Source organism: Microcaecilia unicolor, chromosome 7 (genome assembly GCF_901765095.1).
Source record: "Microcaecilia unicolor chromosome 7, aMicUni1.1, whole genome shotgun sequence".
NCBI lineage: Eukaryota > Metazoa > Chordata > Amphibia > Gymnophiona > Siphonopidae > Microcaecilia > Microcaecilia unicolor.
In genome coordinates, this window is record NC_044037.1 from 57165313 (window position 1) to 57185875 (window position 20563).

At 41.9% G+C, this 20563-nt stretch overlaps 1 protein-coding gene across 2 annotated transcripts in view; it reads left to right on the forward strand.

Annotated features, from left to right (window-relative positions):
• The first annotated feature begins 3816 nt into the window (after positions 1-3816).
• The window catches only part of APOOL (apolipoprotein O like), a 113267-nt gene continuing 96520 nt past the window's right edge, over positions 3817-20563 (forward strand). The window contains exon 1 of one of the 2 annotated variants that reach the window (XM_030209127.1): positions 3817-3889. In XM_030209127.1, the coding sequence (XP_030064987.1) occupies positions 3878-3889 (12 nt within the window). In that variant the 5' untranslated portion in view covers positions 3817-3877. Of the gene's footprint in view, positions 3890-5944; positions 6220-20563 lie in introns of those variants that run through there. The other variant, XM_030209126.1, reaches the window with a different exon arrangement.

A 20563-nucleotide genomic window follows, 5' to 3' on the forward strand; every position in this document is an offset into this window, starting at 1 on the left:
CTTCATATCATCCGTTTTACTACTAATTATTAAGATAAGTAACAAACTTTATATTTTATTTGAAAACTTTATAGCAATTGCTGAAGGTGCTATGATTTTCAACCGACTACCATCTTGTTCCAGGTTTGGAATGATGGGGGTGTAGTGAGCACAATTCACATATATTTAGTAGAGGTGTTAGTTTTTTTATAGTACTTATAGGGATATGTTTATAGAATATTGAAGTCTATCAACAAAAATAAAAAAACATACATATTCATTAAGGATAACCTGAAAACAGTCTGGCTGAGGGTCCTCCAGGGCAGGTTTGAGAACAACTGCTTTAGAATAAAACTTGAGCTATCACCAGTGGTGATAAAAGCTCTAGCACAGGACCTAGTTCTGTTTCCACATAATGAGGCCAATGTAATAAGCTGTGCACTGAATTCCAGCAGATTTTTTAATACAAACATTTTTTTAAAAATTCCTCTAACTCCTGATGCAATAAACTAATGCAATAGAAATTATTGTGGCATAATTAATGTGTATACACACTAAAATGTACATATAAAGTCATGAAAAGGTGCACAGTTTTCTGCATAGAGGCCCAAGCTGCACACAAATCTTAGGGGTCCTTTTTCTAATCTGTGTTACGCACTAATGCGTGCCTAGTGTAACAAAAAAAAAAGCCTAATGTGGGATGTGTTAATGTGTTCCACATTAGTTTTGGAATGTACGAGGGCTAACCACATGCTAATTATTTTTTTGGGATTTTTTATGGGGTCTGGGAGGGGTGGAAAGTGGGTGTTCTTGCACGAACCAGTCAGCGCAACTACATTACTGCACGCTTAACTGTTTAGCACACAGATAACATGGGAGCCCTTAATGCCTATAAAATAAGTGGCAGTAAGTGCTCTCGTGGTAATTTTTAAAAATGGCCACGTGCTAATAGAAACAATAACGCCCAGCCATTAATGAAATAAATAGAAAATTGGGACTTTTATAGCCATGGAATCAATAGAAATCAAACAAAATAAAACATGGAAAAGAAAATAAGATGATACCTTTTTTATTGGACATAACTTAATACATTTCTTGATTAGCTTTCGAAGGTAAAAATGGCCTTAGCGTGTGGGAAAGACCCACTTAAGGGCATTCTAAGGCTAATTTTTACTGCAGCTTAGTAAAAGAACTCTTTAATTTATTCTCTGCAGCTCACCAGTGATCAATCCCTTCATCAACCCACTGGTTGACCAATCCCTGTACAAAACAGAATAAGGATACAGTTAGTGAAGAGATGAATCACTGCTGAGATGAAGTAATAAATGAATATTAAGTGCTAGCTGTAGCGACGGTTAATATTCAGCATTCAGAGAAGGCAAGGGGCTTCTGATCCTTCAGCTAGGCACACATGGGGTTCAAGGGTGTGGATATTTGGGGGTTCTGGTAAGATTGGGTATTTGCCCTACAACCTTTTTATTGGGAATCAGGGATGAAGGATCCACTTAACTGCTGCATGTTTTTACATTTATTGGGGGTTGATGTTCTGCTCACAACTACAGTTTTGTTAGTCTGGGGAGCAGAAGTCATTTCCTGCTCACCTACTGTACCTCACCTAGGAGAGGGAGGTGTGCAAGAAGAATCACAGGTATCATGCTGGCACACAGCAACCTGTACTAACATTAACAACTTTATTCCACCCCAGATCTCAGATTAAATTCACAACAGTAAAAAATATATCTGGCACTGAAGATTCAAAACACAATTCTAATAAACACATCTTTAAGACAGACATCAGATTCACCAGATTCTGTGTAACCAAATTGATTAGATTAAGTCACTTGGCACAGGTTCAAAACACAGTTCTAATGAGAGCACCTTTAAGACAATTCCAGCATAAAAATATGAAATCACTGGCACAGAAGTTCAAAACACAGTTCAATAAACGCACTTTTAAGACAATACCAGCATAAAAGTATAAACTCACAATGCAACAACAATTTTAAGTTATAGGCAATAGGATGAAGAAAGATTAGAAACTTTTAGAGGCCAGAGGCAAGTGAAAAGACAGGTCTATTTTTTTTTAATAGAATAGGAGGTAAAGTCAGCAGTTTATCAGTCTACAATCAAACCATGTCTGAAAATGCCCAGCTTATCTCAGACAGCTGTCAAGGTAAACTAGTTACATCAGAGAAGCAGCCGCAGTAAAGAGAAGAGGTGGGTGCTGGCAGCAGGGTAGCATAGTAACATAGTAGATGACGGCAGAAAAAGACCTGCATGGTCCATCCAGTCTGCCCAACAAGACAACATATGTGTAAACCTTACCTTGATTTGTACCTTGATTTGTACCTGCCTTATTCAGGGCACAGACCGTACAAGTCTGTGCAGCAGTACTTCCCGCCTCCCAACCACCAGTCCCACCTCCCATCACCGGCTTTGGCACAGACCGTATAAGTCTGCTCTCCACTATCCTCGCTTCCCAACCACCAACCCCTCTTCCCCCCCACCTGCTCCGCCACCCAATTTCGGCTAGGCTTCTGAGGATCCATTCCTTCTGCACAGGATTCCTTTATGCATATCCCACGCATGTTTGAATTCCGTTACCATTTTCATCTCCACCACCTCCCGCGTGAGGGCATTCCAAGCATCCACCACCCTCTCCGTGAAAAAATACTTCCTCACATCTTTCCTGAGGCTGCCCCCCTTCAACCTCATTTCATGTCCTCTCGCTCTACCGCCCTCCCATCTCCGGAAAAGATCCGCCTGCGGACCAACACCCTCCAAACACATGAACGTCTGCATCACACCACCCCTGTTCCCCCCCTCCTCCAGGGCACACATGTTCAGGTCAGCAAGTCTCTCCCCATATGTCCCGGAACGCAAATAGCATATAGGAACTGTGCCTGCTGCCGCCAGCTTTTGTAACATGAAGAAAGACGTTAAACTAGGGGAACGAGGTGGAGGAAGGGGGAGATGTCACCCTTGAAAGAGTGCTGCCTGAGGCCTCCACCTCAGGTGGCCTAATGGTCGGGCTGCCCCTGACTGATGCTATTAAGGTATTTTCAGGAATGACCCTGGATTGAAGTGGGGCAAGAGGTTGAACTAAAAGGTAGAGTGGGTGAGGGAGGAATGGAGTGGGGCAGTGCTAGGAGCACTCTGGATCTGACTTTTATTACTCCCAAAGGATTTTGGGCTTCTTTTACAAAGCCACACTAGCCACTCCCACACAGCAAATGAGCAGAAGCAGGCTTCTTTTACAAAGCCACAGCTAGCAATTCCTGCATGGCGAATGAGGAATCCTATATGAATTGAATTGGCTTTCTCTCATTTGCCACACCAAGATTCAGTAGCACAGCTTTGTAAACGAGGCCCTCAATGCCTATGGGTTTCCTCTCATTTGCAGCACCAGGAATCGTTAATGCAGTTTAGTAAACGAGGTTATATATCTCTTATTAAATAATGCACTGTTCAAATACAAAAGTCTTTAAAACACTCAAGTACATAAATGTACATTGTTGAACTTTTTTAAACAGATAAAACATCAAACCGGCTTTAAAGTATAGTTGTGCTTTTTGACGTTTCCATGTTGTTTACAAATTTGTAAAAAGCACCCATACGACATTCCTTTAACAGTAAAAACAGGCAGATCCATTTATAATTTCATGGGGGAGGGGGACGTTTTCCCGAATTATCACTTTTTTCTTCTCGTTCTGCTGGACGCAGCCAGTGTAAAATTACCAGATTACCATCTTTTACATGACAAGACCCACTGGATCCCGCTGGCCTTACTATACGTTCCGGAAAGGAACCACCTGACGCGTGCGAACGTCGAACTGTTTGTCCCTTACGAAGCGCCGTAGTTCCTGTTCGATTGTCTGGTGGCTAAGGAGGCGGGGACATGGCGGCTAAGGTGGGTGACGGACGGTTGGGTAGTGGAACAAGGTGCTGCTTAGTTGACTGTGATGGCGGTAGTGTAGTAGTTGGGCCAGCCCAGCACTAGGGCAAAAAAGATGAACAGGAAAGAAACGACTCGACAACACTGAGCCAAAGTACTAAGTCAGGAAGGAGAGTAATAAGGGAGAAAGAAAAAGAATGAAAGAGACTGCAGGAACCAGACAGAGCGGGAAGGGGGGGAAAAGTTAAATGGAGTCGTGAAAAAAACATAGAAAGGACAGCGTCAGGAAAGAACAATGTCTCTAAAACTCTGAAAACGAATAATTGAATAAGGTTGTGCTTTAATCTTATACCGAAGAGCAGTTATTTTGAAGATTGATTTTTTAGGGGATAGAAGCGAATATCGTAATTTCTTTTAAAATCTAGACTAAGGGGGGGGGGGGCACCCTCTTCTATAGAGCAGGAGCGCGCCGCGTGAAGCGAAGTTATTTTCCAAGACGGTCGTTTCTTAAATTTAACGGTTGATAGTTCCTTTCTAAATTCCACTTGCCATCGTTCTTGAGTTCTTCTCGCTCATCATTTCTGTTGCTTTTCCTCATGCATCCTTTAGCACAGAGAGAGTATGCATTTCACAGGGAAGGACTTTATGTACCATTAAGGTGTTTAGGAATTATTTTAAAGAGATGGTGATAATTTTCTTTTTCAGTAAATGAAAATTAAAGACAAGCGGGGAAAGCATGCGAGGCATGGCTTATGGATTTATTTCTAGCCCCTCAGCATGTGTGTTGAAATGGTTGTGCAGGGTGGTGGGAAAAAATTTTTGGAACTCAATATACTGAAGCATTTTATAAAGTAAAATCATACATGGTGTATAATAAACTATTAGAGTTTTCACAAGATCATCTAAGGACATGTAAAAGCTACAACACAATAATCTAAAATAAATAGCTATGGGTCCAAAATGTGTTATGCTTATAAAGAGGTGGGGCAGTTTGCAGGGTGGGTGGCATTTGTAGGGACGTGTATAGGGATGGGGAAATTGGGGTAGTTTTTGGAGGTGGTGGGGTTCTTACAGAGGGATAGTTTTGGGGGGGGGGGGGTAGTTTGCTGGAGAGTTTTTAAGGATGGGGCAATTTTTGAGTGGTGGGCCCACCTGCAGGGCAGTAGTTTTTGAGAGTGGAACATTTTGGTGGAGGCAGGGCTGTTGTGGGGATAGTATGAGGGAAGGGAGTGTAGGGAACTGAAAGAGGCAGTTTGAAGGGAGTTGTTACTAGTGAATGACACGGGAATGGGGACATGAGTTTAACCACAAGGATGGGGACAAAGTTTGTCCCTATGGCATTCGCTAAAAGCTTGAGACTAGCCCTAAACAGGCTGTTCCAACTAGATGGAACAGCGTCTATAAAATGCTGGTATCAATATATACTTAATACTTAATTCATCTTAGACATCGGGCAATTGAATTCAAAGATTAAAAAAAACTGCAGAATCTGTTTTGGGATTAAAATGCAGCACAGTTAAATGACATTTGTATCTTGTCTGCCTTTGATGTGGCAACAAGAGTCTTGTCTGCTGATCAGACTCCTACCATCTGCAATGTCCTTCCATCATGTGTTGTTCAAGCATCTTACTGTGACTACAACAAATTCATCTATTCTTGCTGGCATCAAGGAGCACTTCTAACACATAATTGACACTTATTTTTCTGTTCATCCACTACATGGTATTGGTGCTCTTCTACACCCATTTCTGAGACAATCCAATTATCTTCCCAGATGATGTAAAAACACAGGTAACTGAACGTTTGAGAATGCTGTAACAAAACAAGATCGAAATGGAAAGCTCAACCCATCAGCAACTCAGGATTCTTCACAATCTACATTCCAAGAAAGTGTCACATCTGTGGAAGAGCCCCCCTTCCAAACAAATGAGAATGGATGTTAGCAGTTTTCTGAGCGACTTTCGTGGAACATTGTCTCCTTTGAAGGCTTTTGTTCATGAACTGGACGGCTATTTATGTTTGAGTGATGCAGTTGACGATGTTTTGATTTTGGGGGAAAACAAGCTAAAGGGTATCCTGTGCATTCCAGCTACCTGCACATCTTCTGAGGGGACATTTTCTGTCGCGAGAAGGACTGTGGAAGAGTGTTGGGTGCTGATTTCAGGCAAGTCCACAAGCAACTCTCAGTTGGAGCATTTGTCAGTGGGGCCCGGTTCAGTTATGATTAAGGAATGGGGGCCATTTTACTGCCATCTCATGTCTTACCCATGCTTTCTTCAGGAGGTTCGGCAACATCTAATATGGACACTGAAGGGTCCTCTTCTACCCCAGTTAGGTTTCCCTTGGTAAGATAGTTCAGGCTATTATTTTAGGTTGCTTGCACAGTGTAATGTGTCACTTATATTCTGCCAATTCCCTAAACGGTTCAAAGTGGATAACAAAAAATAGGAGTGGATAACAAAATATAGGAGTATAAAAAGAAGAAAATTTTACATCAAGTATTTCTTAAACAAAAGAGTAGAGAATGACATGGGGACAGAGTTTGTCTCCGTCCCCGCCCCATCCTCGCAGATTCTGTCCCCATCCCCGTGGACTGTTCTCATCTGCCTAAGCTTTGAACACTTAAGATTTTGTATTTAAATCTTTTTATTAAAGTATAAAAAGGAAAAAATGCTATGCAACTGTTGTATGTAAATTACAAATAGAAAACAATAACAACAAGCAGGTATAACACTCCCCCCCCCCCCCCCCCACATTCTACCCTTTCAACCCCAACAATAGCTGACTTCTACCCCAAGGAATCCTAATCCACCCTGTTAAAATGTCCAGGGGTGCAGAATACAACCCGTTCTGTATGCCCTAGAGGGGAGAAATATGCCCTATGAAGCACTTTTATAATTTTTTTAATCTGTGGTTGAATAAGAAGTCATCAACAATCTCAGGATTCAGTCTAGCACTCCTGTCTTCCACAGTCCTTTCTGCAGTAGAAGATGTCTTCTTAGAAGATGTGCTGATAGCAGGATGTACAGGATCCCCTATGCAAATTTTGATAGCTGTGGCCTGCATGTTTGCTTGTTTTTCCAAAAAATCAAAATATTGACATCTCATCAATCAAACATAAATAACGGTCCAGTTCATTAACAAGCTTCAAAGTAGAAAATGACACAGGGACAAAATTTGTCCCAGTCTCCATCCTCATGGTTACTGTGAGTCCCCGTCCCCATATCATTCTCTAGTAAAGAGGACCAGACATGAGTAGCCTGATGACAGTTCTCTAGAACCACCTTGAAGGGAAATAATGAAACAAGACCTGCCAGCTCTAGATGATCTAACACTTGGGAAATGAAAATAAGCTGACTAAATATTGTGGACTAGTCCCTTCAAACATTTTGTAGGTCATATATCCTAGCTTAAAGTTAATGCGGACTTGCAAAGAAAAGCAGTGTAAGTGAATAAAGCAGGAATAGCCCTGTGAATTTTTTTTTTAAATAAAGAATCTTGCTGAAGTACTTCATAGTAATATTCTTTTTCTTGGCCTAATAGAACCTTGTGTGGGCTCCGACTGTTGCAAAATAGAGCAGTAAAAATTATTTTGTGAGGAGCCAAGTCGTATCTCTGGATTCAGGTGTTTGATAGCCTCCTGTTTCCCTCAGGTTTACCTCAGGTATTAGTAGTACAATAGTCCAAGGATACCAGGCGCTGATATGCAAAACTTCAGACAAGAGTATGTTTTATTAACCATGATCAAGCTTTTTTATACAGTAGTATTCATTAGTATAAATGGAGTTGCTTAACAAAAATGGAAGTACTCCATAGACAGGAGGATAAATCAGCCACACTTGTTGGTGATAACATCCAATAGTGCAGATATAATCCCTGGTCTCTCAGAGCTTAGACCAAGAAGAACAACAGTCTTCAGAGTATACATACATGTGGCTGCCCCCAAGATACTGGCACCACTTCAAAAGCTTGATTTCAACTCTCCAGAAAAGTGGGATGGTGTGGTTGATTTACTCTGCTGTCAGTGGAGAAACCCCTATTAGAGGTAAGCAACTCTGCTTCTTCTGTCAACAAGCGGGATGAAATCAACCACATATTTTGTAACTCCAAGTGAGCCTTTTGTGGAGTACTGTAGGTGAACGCTATTGGTGTGCTAGCAATGCGCAATTCAGTCAGCTAACTAGCTGGAGAGAGTGAGCTTGGTTGGTCCTACTCCCTGCTCATGGGACCACCTGTGTGGCTGTAACTGTGACTAAGTTTTCCCACTAAGCCATTCTGAGCACTCAATGAGCTCTCATCCCAGACTGGTAGATTTTAAACCGAAAAGTATTAGAAGTTCTCTTCACCCCCCCCCCCCCCCCCCCCCCCCCCCAGCATCACCTCGCTGCTCACCGTAGGTTTCTAGCATTAGGGCAGGGTCTGTTTTGTGCACTGTTCTCTGAGCATTGGAGGGAATAGCTAATGACCTCATTAAGATCCATTCACCTACATTTTTACACAATATTTGCAGCCATCTTTGGCTCACACATCTCCAGCATTGGTGCCCTCTGAACATCTACGCACCCTAAAGTTGGTGCTAATCGCCTCTAGCATCGGCATTAGCGTTTGAGCATTGGCCCCTAAGGAATGTTGCTGGACACCACTTTTTTCTTTTGAAGTCAATTGAGAGGAGTGTATTTGAGCAAGGGAAGTTTCAACAGAGAGAGATTCTTTGATCCAGTTTATAAGATTCTGTTATGTGTCTTCAAACTTGAAAGGTGGTATAGTAAATTATAAAAATATAATATTTCAGTGTAATCAGTTTTGGTAACTATTCTATTTTCATGTTTATCTAATTGTAAATGAAGGCTCATGACATCAGATCCCAGCCCTGGTTTTGACTGAGTTGAAAGTCCAAATGAGTAGGATGGCACTACCAGCTCAAAAAGAGCTATCTAGCCATGATTTAACATTTGATACAGTTTCTCAATATGTCAAGTTATAGCCACTCTTATTTATGAATGCGATATGTCCACTTTGAATAGTTTTATTTTGAACCTATTCATTTCCACCAAATTTGAAGAAAGAATACTGGTTTCAGTGCTGAATAAGGCACTTATGTTGAACAAGTATCTCTATGAAAAGAAATAAATTGTTAAATATTTAATGAAAAAAGAATCCTAACTATGTTACTAGAAAGATGATGAAAGCTTTATGGTCCCACAGTTGTAATTTGTACAGTGCTGCGTAAGTCTTGTAGCGCTATAGAAATGCTTAATAGTAGTAGTAGTAGTACACTTACACCTTTATACTTTATTATTCATCTCAGTCATTATTTTTAGTCTTTGAAATTTCTGTTTTAGCATTAAGTAGCATTGAAAGAGATTCAAGCTCAGAATATCCAGGTGTTCTCTCTGACAGTCTTATTAATGCTTACAGTGCTGTTACAAAATTGTGCACTTAACAGATTTCCTTGAAAATTAACCAAACTAGAATATTCTGCGTCAGCAAAATGCCCAATATTGGTGCCCTTCTGATTAAAATAATAGCAGTCTCCATTAATAAAATGTATATAATTGACAAGGATATGCAAATTGAATCAGCAGATACTCTTGCAAGGTAGGCCAGTTCTGTTGCTTCGTTTGCATATCTTTGCCAGTGTACCAGAGCAAACTAAGCATCACCGGGAAATCAAAAGCTGTAAAATAACTTCCTGCCTTACAGACTATACAGAGACAATTATGTATAATTTATATTTCAAACCTGATGCAGCAAGCTTTTTGTTTTCATTTTTCTCCGAGGACAAGCAGGATGTTTTTTTTCACATATGGGTGACGTCATCTGATGGAGCCCGATGTGGACGCTGTCCAGCATAATGTTTCTTTAAGAAGCCTTTGGTAGCATTCTACCCAACATGTGAGCATGGGATCAGCAGTCTTTTGTTTTCCACGGAGCAGAGATGTCACATCTGTGATTTCTCCTCAGCTTGTCAAATGTTTCTTTTTATGGTGGTTTCCCTTGCAGGTTTTTGTGCTCCTTCTTCACATCTTTTTTATTTTCTCTACTTCAGTGTGTGCCCTATTAGATTTTGTGCGTTTCTGACCCTTTTAAATATTTTCAGCCATAAAGCCCTCTTGGACCTGGATTGGACTGAGTCGATTCAATGGGTTTTGGTCTTTACTCCCCTCAACCGTTCAGCCTTTTGTTTTGGGCTGTTTTCCCCTATATGTCCTAGAAGGTACCGAGCGGCTTTGTGTTGTGCAACAGAGTTATTTTGGGCACTGACTCCCATAACTGGTGTATCTAGTACTATAGAGATCTTAATTATGTTCTGTTTCAAAAAGCCTGGGAAGCTTAGCATGAAAAACTTTTTGGTGCTCAGTCTGGCCCTTCAACATTGGCGACAGTGACATTGGGGCCCGAGGGCAGTAAAGTCTTTTCCAGACATGGGGACTGTGCCGGTATCGACCGCTGAACCGGCACTCTGAGACCAAAGGGCGTATGGATTCCACATTATCCTTCTCGGTACAAAGGGACCAGAATTGTGCAAAGGCATCACTTCCCTCAATATATGGCACTGGGAAATCTGAAGCATCCCCATTGCCTATCCCCGAAAAGCATTGGCGCTGAGAGGATCGCTATCCTTCCGTGGTGGTGATGCCAGCCCAACTGATGTCCTCCACCGTAACCCAGCCCCTTCTTCAGCACCAACCAATCTGCAGGCTATCTCTGCACCAGCTTCCCAGCCTTTACTTGTTGCCTGCCCTTCATGAGAAAATCCGGGCCATGCTCAAAGAGGAGCTGAAAGGACTTCTGCAGATGCAGAGTGTTTAGGCATTGAGGGCATGTGCACCAGCTCCAGGTTCCCAAGGAGGCTCAGTCTAAGGAGAGGTCCCAGACACTGATCCCGCATTGAGTGTCTGGGTTGGCATGCACCCATCCAGTGGAGTCCTTGATGTTGTGGAAAGATATCTCTACGGGGTCTAAAGGCAGACCTGCTCCTTGATGCTATTTGACGAATGGCCGTAGGTCTGACAGGAAAATGGAGACTCGTACCTCCCGTGATGAGTATTGTGCAGAGTCTGATTCAGACCTTTCCTGGGTCAGAGGGAGATCCACAGTACTTCTCGGCAGAGGAGTCCTGTGGTATATCATCTGAACCCACCCTGCCAAAAAAAGACATAAGTCTCCTACCGTCTTGGAAGCCCAGTCCAGATGCATTCCACATATTTGCAAAGGTGGAAAGAAGAGAAAATGACAGCCAGCATGGCTAAAAGGTGAAGTAAACGAGGCCATTACAGTCAAAAGATTGACCTTCAAAGAATGGAAAAAGGACCCAAATGAAGAAAATAAGAAGCAACACAAGCACTGGCAAGTCAGATGCAAAACCTCAATAAAGAAGCCTAAAAGAGAATATGAAGAGAAACTTGCTGCAGAGGCTAAAACTCACATTAACAACTTTTTCAGGTACATCAGAAGCAGAAAGCCTGCGAGGGAATCTGTGGGACTATTAGATCCCGAAGGAGCAAAAGAGGCGCTCAGGGAGGACAAGGCCATAGCGGAGAAACTGAATGAATTCTTTTCTTCTGTCTTTACGGAAGAAGATATAAGAGATCTGCCTGTACCGGAAATGGTTTTCAAGGGTGATAATGCAGAGGAACTGAAAGAAATCTCGGTGAACCTGGAAGATGTACTGAGCCAAATTGACAAATTTAAGAGTAGTAAATCACCTGGACCGGATGGCATACATCCAAGGGTACTCAAAGAACTCAAGCATGAAATTGCTGATCTGCTGTTAGTAATATGTAACCTGTTGTTAAAATCGTCCGCAATACCTGAAGATTGGAGGGTGGCCAATGTGACACCGATTTTTAAAAAGGGTTCTAGGGGTGATCCGGGTAATTACAGACTGGTAAGCCTGATGTCAGCGCCAGGCAAAATAGTGGAAACTATTACATAGAATAAAATTACAGAACACATAGACAAACATGGTTTAATGGGACAGAGTCAACTTGAGTTCAGCCAAGGGAAGTCATTCCTTACCAATTTGTTTCATTTCTTTGAAGGCGTGAATAAACATGTGGATAAAGGTGAACCGGTTAATGTAGTGTATCTAGATTTTTAGAAAGCTTTTGATAGTTCCTCATGAGAGACTCTGAGAAAATTAAAAAGTCATGGGATAGGAGGCAAGGTTCTGGTGTGGATTAGGAATTGGTTATTGGAACGAAAACAGGATAGGGTTAAATGGTCATTTCTTTCAATGGAGGAGAGTGAACAGTGGAGTGCTGCAGGGATCTGTACTGGGACTAGTGCTGTTTAACATATTTTTAAATGATATGGAAATCAGACTTACGAGTGAGGTGATTAAATTTGCTGATGATACAAAACTATTCAAGGTTGTTAAAACATGTGCGGACTGTGAAATATTGCAGGAAGACCTTAGGAAATTGGAAGACTGGGCATCCAAATGGCAGATGAAAATTAATGTGGACAAATTCAAGGTGTTGCACATTGGAAAGAATAATTCAAATCATAGTTTCCTGATGCTAGGAGGTCAGCGCTCAAGAAAAAGATCTAGGTGGTGGTGTAGATAATATGCTGAAATCTGCTCAGTGTGCGGTGGCATCCAAAAAAGCCCGATGCTAAGAATTACTAGGAAAGGGATGGTGAATAAGACCAAAAATACTATAATGCCTTTGTATCACTCTGTGGTGCATCTGCATCTTGAGTATTGCATTCAGTTCTGGTCGCTGAATCTCTTGGAACGCATTACCCATGGCCCTGAAAACCTTGACTAATCTAACCAGCTTTCCAAAGCTCTGAAAACACATCTCTTCAACAGAGCCTACAAAAGTCATCCTCAATGAAACAAATCATTCCTAAACCACCCAAATACACCAAAGAACACCTCTCTCACGACCTTACCTAACACCTTTCCATCTTAATCCTCTTTCACTTCAGCTTATTATCAACTATTTTTGTAAAACATGTAATGACGTTCTCATATCTGTACTCTGTAAGCCACATTGAGCCTGCAAAAAGGTGGGAAAATGTGGGGTACAAATACAATAAATATATAAATATATATATATATATAAAAAGATATAGCAGAATTAGAAAAGGTTCAAAGAAGAACGACCAAAATGATAAAGGGGATGGAACTCCTGTTGTATGAGGAAAGGCTAAAGAGGTTAGGGCTCTTCAGCTTGGAAAAGAGATGAATGAGCGGAGGTATGATTGAGGTCTACAAAATCCTGAGTGATGTAGAGTGAATAGAAGTGAATTGATTTTTTACTTGTTCCAAAAGTACAAAGACTAGGGGACACTTGAAGAAGTTACATGGAAATACTTGAAAAACAAGAGGAAATATTTTTTCACTGAACAAATAGTTAAGCTCTGGAACTCGTTGCTGGAGGATATGGTAACAACAGTTAGCGTATCTGGGTTTAGAAAAGGTTGGGACAAATTCCTGGAGGAAAAGTCCATAATCTGCTATTGAGACAGACATGGGGAAGCAACTGCTTGCCCTGGGATTTGTAGTATAGACTATTGCCATGATTTGCATTTCTGCCAAGTACTTGTGACCTGGCTTGGCCACTGTTTGGAAAACAGGATACTGGGCTAGATGGACCATTGGGCTGACCCAGTATGGCTACTCTTATGTTCTTACGTTATCTTTCATGAGCTTTGTGCAGGAAATGGCGAAGGCCATTCCTTTTAAATTGGGGACTGAGAACAAGCCTACAGCTAAGTTGCTCACTGTACTAGACTATGTATCTCCGCCTAGGCACCTCTGTCTGTCCAAGTGGCACCTAAGAAAATAGACACTTTGTACAGGATCCAGAAAGCCCCAGGTTTTGGCAAGGTGTAGTAACCACAACACTCCTTGGTATTGTCTGTCCTCGAAAGAGTGCAGAGTTTGACGTCTCATGTCTCTGCTCTTCCAGGAAGGGAGGCCCGAACCCTGGTCTACCTGACGCTGTAGCCTAATGGTTAGAGCAGCTGCCTCTGAACCAAAGCAGAAACACTAAGGTTGCCAGTTCAGATTCCGCCTTTGGGAGGCAGATTTATCAGGCCTCGATGCTTGTCGTCCACATCCAGACTTACTGGTGCTAAACCACTATCTATGTGAGGTCCTCTGTGCAAAGTGCACTCTTGTTTGCATATTATCTCCCTGTGGATAAGGCTGCTGATTCCGCAAGCTGAACAAGAAGCAGTTGTTTGTGGCAATAACTGGTCACAGGCACATTTAATGCTTTTGACATCACATCCAAACCCTCTGCTTTAGGTTTGGACATGTGCGTGAACTTTCCTGGCTGCACGTCTCGGATATGGAACCTGCTGTACAAGAGAGCTTGGTGGATGTTTCCTGCTGAGGAGACAGTTTTTTGGGGACAAGATAGAAGAGGTTATTGCCCTTCTTAAGAAGCACATAGACACCATAGAGACTCTTTTGGCTGCTTCCAGTTGCATCTTCCTTTTCTAGGAGATTTTGTGGGGGCCTAGAAGAAGTGCTACTCTCACAGGCATAGATTTACCATCCTGTACTCCTTAGCAGACCTAGTCCCAGCACTTCCGCCCATGTCGACAGCGTACCCAGGAGGCCCAGTTGATTGCAGCAAGGAGTGAATTTTTGATTTGCTGTGGGAGAGCATAGCTGCTATGGAAGTAACAGTCCTGATCAACCTGCCTGCCAGTAGGGGGGAAGCTGAGTTTTTCCCAGGAAAGGTGACCCATTGTAACCTCCGACAGGTGGGTTCTTCAAATAGTCCAGCTTGATTACACTCTGAATTGGCAAAACCACCAGCTTGCCCGTCAAGTGTGTCATACCTAAGCTCTCTACATAAAGAAGTGCTTCCAGAGGAATTCTCTACCCTTCTCCAGGCAAATGCAGTTGAACGTGTTCCTCCAGGGCAAGAAGGAAAGGGATTCTTTGTTCCAAAGAAGACAAGAGAATTTCATCCCATTCTGGACCTCAGGGTCCTATCCACATCTAGTCAAAAAAGCTTCAGAATGATTTCCCTGGACACCCTTCTTGCCATGATTCAGTTGAACAATTGGCTATGCTCCCTAGACTTTAAGGATGCCAATACCCACATTCAGATTTTTCCAAGCCAGAGGAAGTATCTCAGATTTGAAGTGAGAAAACATCACTACCAGTGCCCTGTTCTTCCGTTTGTCCTCTTGTCAGCTCCCAGGGTATTCACAAAGTGTCTAGCAGTAGTTGCAGCATCGCTACACAGACTGGGAGTACATGTTTCCCTTCCTGGATGATAGGCTAGTCAAGAACACATCAAGGGAAGGAGCACAGGTGTCCATGCAAAGGACTATTCGAGTGCTGGAGTTCTTGAGATTTTTCATCAACTACCGATTCAACAGTTGGAGTACATTGGAGACCTACTACGCATGGTGCATTCTCGGACCTTCTTGTCTCAAACTCAGATAGATGCCCTCATTGCCACTGCCACTCAAGTCCTAACGGGTCATAGTTCAGCAGATTTTGAGGTTGCTAGGCCACGTTGCCTCCACAGTACATGTTATGCCCATGACATGGCAATACTTGAGAGGCACCCAATGAAGTTTCAAGTTTATTAAAAACTTTCTATCCTGCCTAACAGAGCAACCTATCTAGGTGGCGTACAGTCTAAAAACAGGAAAAAGGAGAAGAGAAAAACTAACATACATGACTGACTTGAAACAAAAGGAATCTGTGTAGAACTACAATAGTAATAGGAAAGATGGAGAAAAACAATATGGAGAGAAAAAAACTTAACCAGGTAAAGTGACCTTATCTGAAGTAAAAATTAGGTATATGCATCATGAAATAAAAAAAAAAGTCTTGTTTGGTTTTAAAGAGAGATAGCAAAGTTATTTGGCGAAAGCGAGATGGCAAGGAATTCCATAGCTTAGGACCTTGGAAGGCAAACATTGTGTATCTACTATATTCAGGAATAATTTCTCTGTGTGATGGAGTGGAGAGGAGATTGAGTTGTGATGATCCTAGAGCACAAGTTTGTAGATATACAGTAAGGTTTTTCAAAAGAAAAACAAGTTCAGAGGCCGCAAGGGTTTTGTAAACTAGCAGGAAGATTTTATAAGTAATGCAATGAGAAATGGGAAGCCAGTGTGAAGATCTGAGGTGCAAAGTAATGTGGTTGAATTTCTTAAGGTGATAAAGGACTCATAGCTTCCCAGTGGCCAGACCAATTTGATCCTGGGACTACCATTCCAAATTCTTCCACACCACAAGGAGTTGTCCACGAATGCATGCAACCACACCCACGGGACTTGGTTCGCCCAGGAGACAGAATACCAAATCAATCTCCTGGAGCTCGTTTTGAAGGCTTAGAGATTTGATTAGCCAATCTAATTGTGCTTAGTCTAACACAGAAGTAGCCATGCACTATGTGAACAAGCGGGGGTACGGGATCCCACCCCTTGTGTCAGGAAGCTGTCAGGATATGGAGCTAGGCCACCAACCACAAAATGGTGCTCTGAGCCACGTACCTGAAAGGAAATGAGAGCAGCTGGTGACAGACTGGTGGACAGACTGAGCAGGGTGACCTCAATGTGAGCATTGCTTATCAGTCTTCTGAGAACGGGGCACCCCTTCAACGGATCTTTTTGCCACTCATCTCTTCAACATTTTACAACATCTTACAACATTTGCTTGTTACTCTACTATCATGTTTCATCACTATCATAGTACCCAAGATCCTTATGTTATACTAAATGTATATTCTCCTATACATTTCCATCATTCATGATGTATTGTAAGCCACATTGAGCCAGCAAAGAGGTGGGAAAATGTGGGATACAAATGCAATAAATAAATAAGCAGGGTGTCTCAGTTGCGCTCCATGCTCAGCTCACATGGCAGACAAGTGTCGGATGCTTTTCTTCTGCATTGGGACTTCAGTACTTATTTCCTGTGATCCCTCTAATAGGGAAGACCTTGCTGACACTCAAGACAGGACCAGGGAACCATGATTTTTATCACTCCATACTGGCCAAAACATATCTGGTTCCCTCTACTTCTGGAATTGTCCTTTGAGGTACCATGGAGATTAAGCTTTTTCCAACCTCAGAACGAGGGATCTGTTCTGCATCCCAGCTTTCAGTCATGGGCCCTCAGGCTGGAATGTTAAGAGCATAGACTTTGCTTCCTTGCAGTTGCTGGAGGGTGTCTCCAAGGTCTTGCTGGCTTCAAGGAAGAATTCCGCCAAGAGGTGTTATAATTTCATATGGAAGAGGTTTGCTGTCTGCTGCAAGGACAAGGCCCTAGGCTCTCTCACTTGCCCTGCACTAAAACTGTTTGAATACCTCATGCACTTTTCTGAGTGTGGTTTGAAGACCAATTCTGTAAAGGTTCACCTTAGTGCTCTCAGTGCTTATCACCATGTTGGAGGTAAGCCCATGTGTGTACTGCATTTTATTTGTTGGCTTCATGCAAGGTTTGCTGTTGACAAAGACCCCCTGTCAAACCTCTTACTATGTCCTGGGACCTCAACGTTGAACTCATATAGCTGATACAGCTGATAAAAGCCGCTAAGTTCCTGTCATCTGAAGTACCTGATCTGAAAGGTCTTGTTTTGGGTAGCAGTCACCTACTCACAGGGTCAGTGAGCGTCATACCCTAGTGGCAGATCCACCTTACATGAACTTTCATCACAACAGAGTAGTTCTTTGTACTCACTCCAAGTTCCTTCCTAAGGTAGTGTTGAATTTCCATCTTAACCATTCAATTGTCCTACCAAAATTCAAACTTTGTGCCCATCTGGTGAGGACTAAGGGTCATTGGCAGTCCCCGCAGCATTTTGTCTCTTTTCATCTGAACAGCTCAGGGGCAGCAATCGGTAAACGCAAGCTATACAATTGGTTTGCGGACTTCATCTCTTTTACTTATGCCCAGACTGGGCTGACTCTGGAGGGTCATGTCACGGCTCATAGTATCAGACCCATGGCTGCATCAGTAACCCACTTGAGGTCAGCCTTCACTGAACACATTTACAGAGCTGCAACATTTATTTATTTACTACGTTCACAATATCCACATGCATAGTCTTGAACACATAACAGTCGAGTATATTAGCAGTATCCATGTACATAATCTTGAATGTTTAACAGTCGCAAGGTATATTAAGTTAAAATGAGACCATTAACCTGGTCTTAGCATACAACAAACAAACAAAAGGTGGTGCAAGAGGAAAGGGAAAGAAAAGAAAATCATGTAGTAGTAGTCAATCCAATAAGTTTTTAGCAGCCGCTTGAATTTATGAATGTCTTCACATGATCTCAGGTATCCAGGTAGAGCATTCCACAAAGATGGGACAATGATTGAGAAGGCTTACAGTTTTGTCTCTACGTAATTATATGATTTCGTGGGAGGTAAACAGAGCTGATGGGATGTCTCGGATCTTAGTGCTCGTTTTGGTTTGTATATTTCCAAATATAAGTTGATGAGTCAGAACAAGGGTCTTGAATTGAACTCTGTATGTCACAGGGAGCCAGTATAATTTTTGTAATGTTGGAGTAATGTGTTCCGACCTTGAGATTCCAGTGATTAGTCATGCAGCTGCATTTTGGATGACCTGCAGAGCTTGGATTCAGGCTGATGATATTCCCAGAAATAGGGGTTTGCAATAATCAGTCTTTGTCAGTATCAGGCTCTGTACAATTGTCTGAAAATTATATGGGTTACCATATCTTTCAGCTTCCTCAACACACGCAGTTGAAAGAAGGAAGCAGAAATCACGCGGTCTTTTTTGCATTGTTAGATTGGTATCTAGGAAGACACTTAAACTATAGATACAGGGTTTCACAGTCATTTTTTTCACCCTGATATTCAAACATTGCTGGTAGGGATGAGTCCAGAGTCTTATTTACATACATTATTCCTGTCTTTGCAACATTTAATGACATTTTGGCCTGTCTCATCCATTCAACAATTTTGTCAAATACATTCTTTAGTTGTACAGATAGATCCTGGTCATTTTTGTTAACGGGGATAATGAATTCTACATCGTCTGTGTATATTCTATACAATATATGTAAGTGTTGGAAAGTATCTCCTAGGGATGCCATAAATAAGTTAAATAGTACTTCTGAGAAGGCTGAACCTTGCAGTACACCGCGTGTGATTGGGAATGTTAATATATGGCCTAGCTTTGGATCTACCACTGGAATAGTGAGGGCCAAGGCTATGAAGCCTAAGATAACTAAAGTACTGACTAGGCCAAATATCTGTAAAAAGCAGGTCTGAACCATGAGTTCTGACACAAACTGGTACAGCTGTCACTTTAAATCAGATGAACAAAATGGAGTCTATGAGTTTTGTATAAAAGGCAACAGAGGTTATACAGGGTTATACAGAGTTCTTAAGATGGTGTGAAAAGTATGTGAAAACTATTGCAACAGGGAACAGGTGTCTCAGAAATGAGATGTGAAAAAAAGAACTTGTTCCCAAAACATACTGATAAGCCCGCGTGGGAACGTATCATCTCAGAAATTGAGAGCTAGGTTTCCCACCATTGACTTCTATGGAGAGGTTGTGTATAAAAGAGGGGACAATCTGCCATAGCTTTGGTGTCTGCCCCAACGCTTATCTCAGACGGCGAAGCTCTGTCCGATTGTACCAAGAATCTGTCTGCTGAATGTACCTGATTAAAGTCTGATGTCTGTATTTGTACCAACTTGAAGACTTGTCTTTGGGTAAGAAATAAAATGTATCTATCTATTTAAACCTATCTCTGTCTTTATTCTATCTTCTCTTTACCTTACATTTAGTTTACAAGGCAGATCACATACACTCAGTTTCTGGAGAAACTTAGACAGAATTTTAATGAGCATTATCTGGGAACATAAATGGCACAGAGTATACCTAGATCCAGGAAGACAGAAAGCAGTAGTTATGGGAATTAGAATTCTATTACAGCCCCTAATGCAAACCCAGAGCAGACCTCCTTGTGATTGGGTGACAATGGAGGTTGGAGAAACCATGCAGAACCTGTTATGTAAAATAGGTATCTTTAGTCCCCCGTGTGATCTGGAGTCAGAAAGAGGTCCAAGAGGGGGAAATTAAAACAGTGGTGACCAGCCGTATGCTGACCGTTCACTCTATCCTTCTTTCTCTTGTTTTTTTGAACGCAAGAGGGGATACTTATATCGTTGTGCGTTCAAATGTTCTATGTCATCTGTCCATCTCTTTTTCTCTTTTTCTCTTATCTCCCTGCTGTTATTCCTTCATTTTTCCCCTATCACGGACACTGCCCACTTCAGGGGTATTGGGCACCAATGTTCTGTCCGTTTTCACCCCTACTTTAAATACTCTTCTATTCTTCTGTCTTTTTACTTTCTTCCCTGAATGTCTCCATGCCCTGCGCTGAACTAACACACCTGCTTCTCTGCCCTTTTCTGTGCTGATCTCTTTCCCTAATTGTTAACCCAGTGGGGAGTTCAGACTCTCATTTCTGTTTTTCTATATTCTGTTCTGTTCTTTCTCACCCCCTTTTCTTTCTCCTATTCTGTCCATTTCTTTGATTTGCGTGATGTACGCAAGACTGTGCTTGTTGTGTGAATGGGGCATAACACCGAATCCAGGCGACTGCGATTTGGGGTTTGCTGTAAGTTTATTTCAATGTTCAAAATTTTTGGATTGGTCTCTATGCTAGCATTCTCGCTTAACAATCCTTAGAAATTGGGCATTTTCTG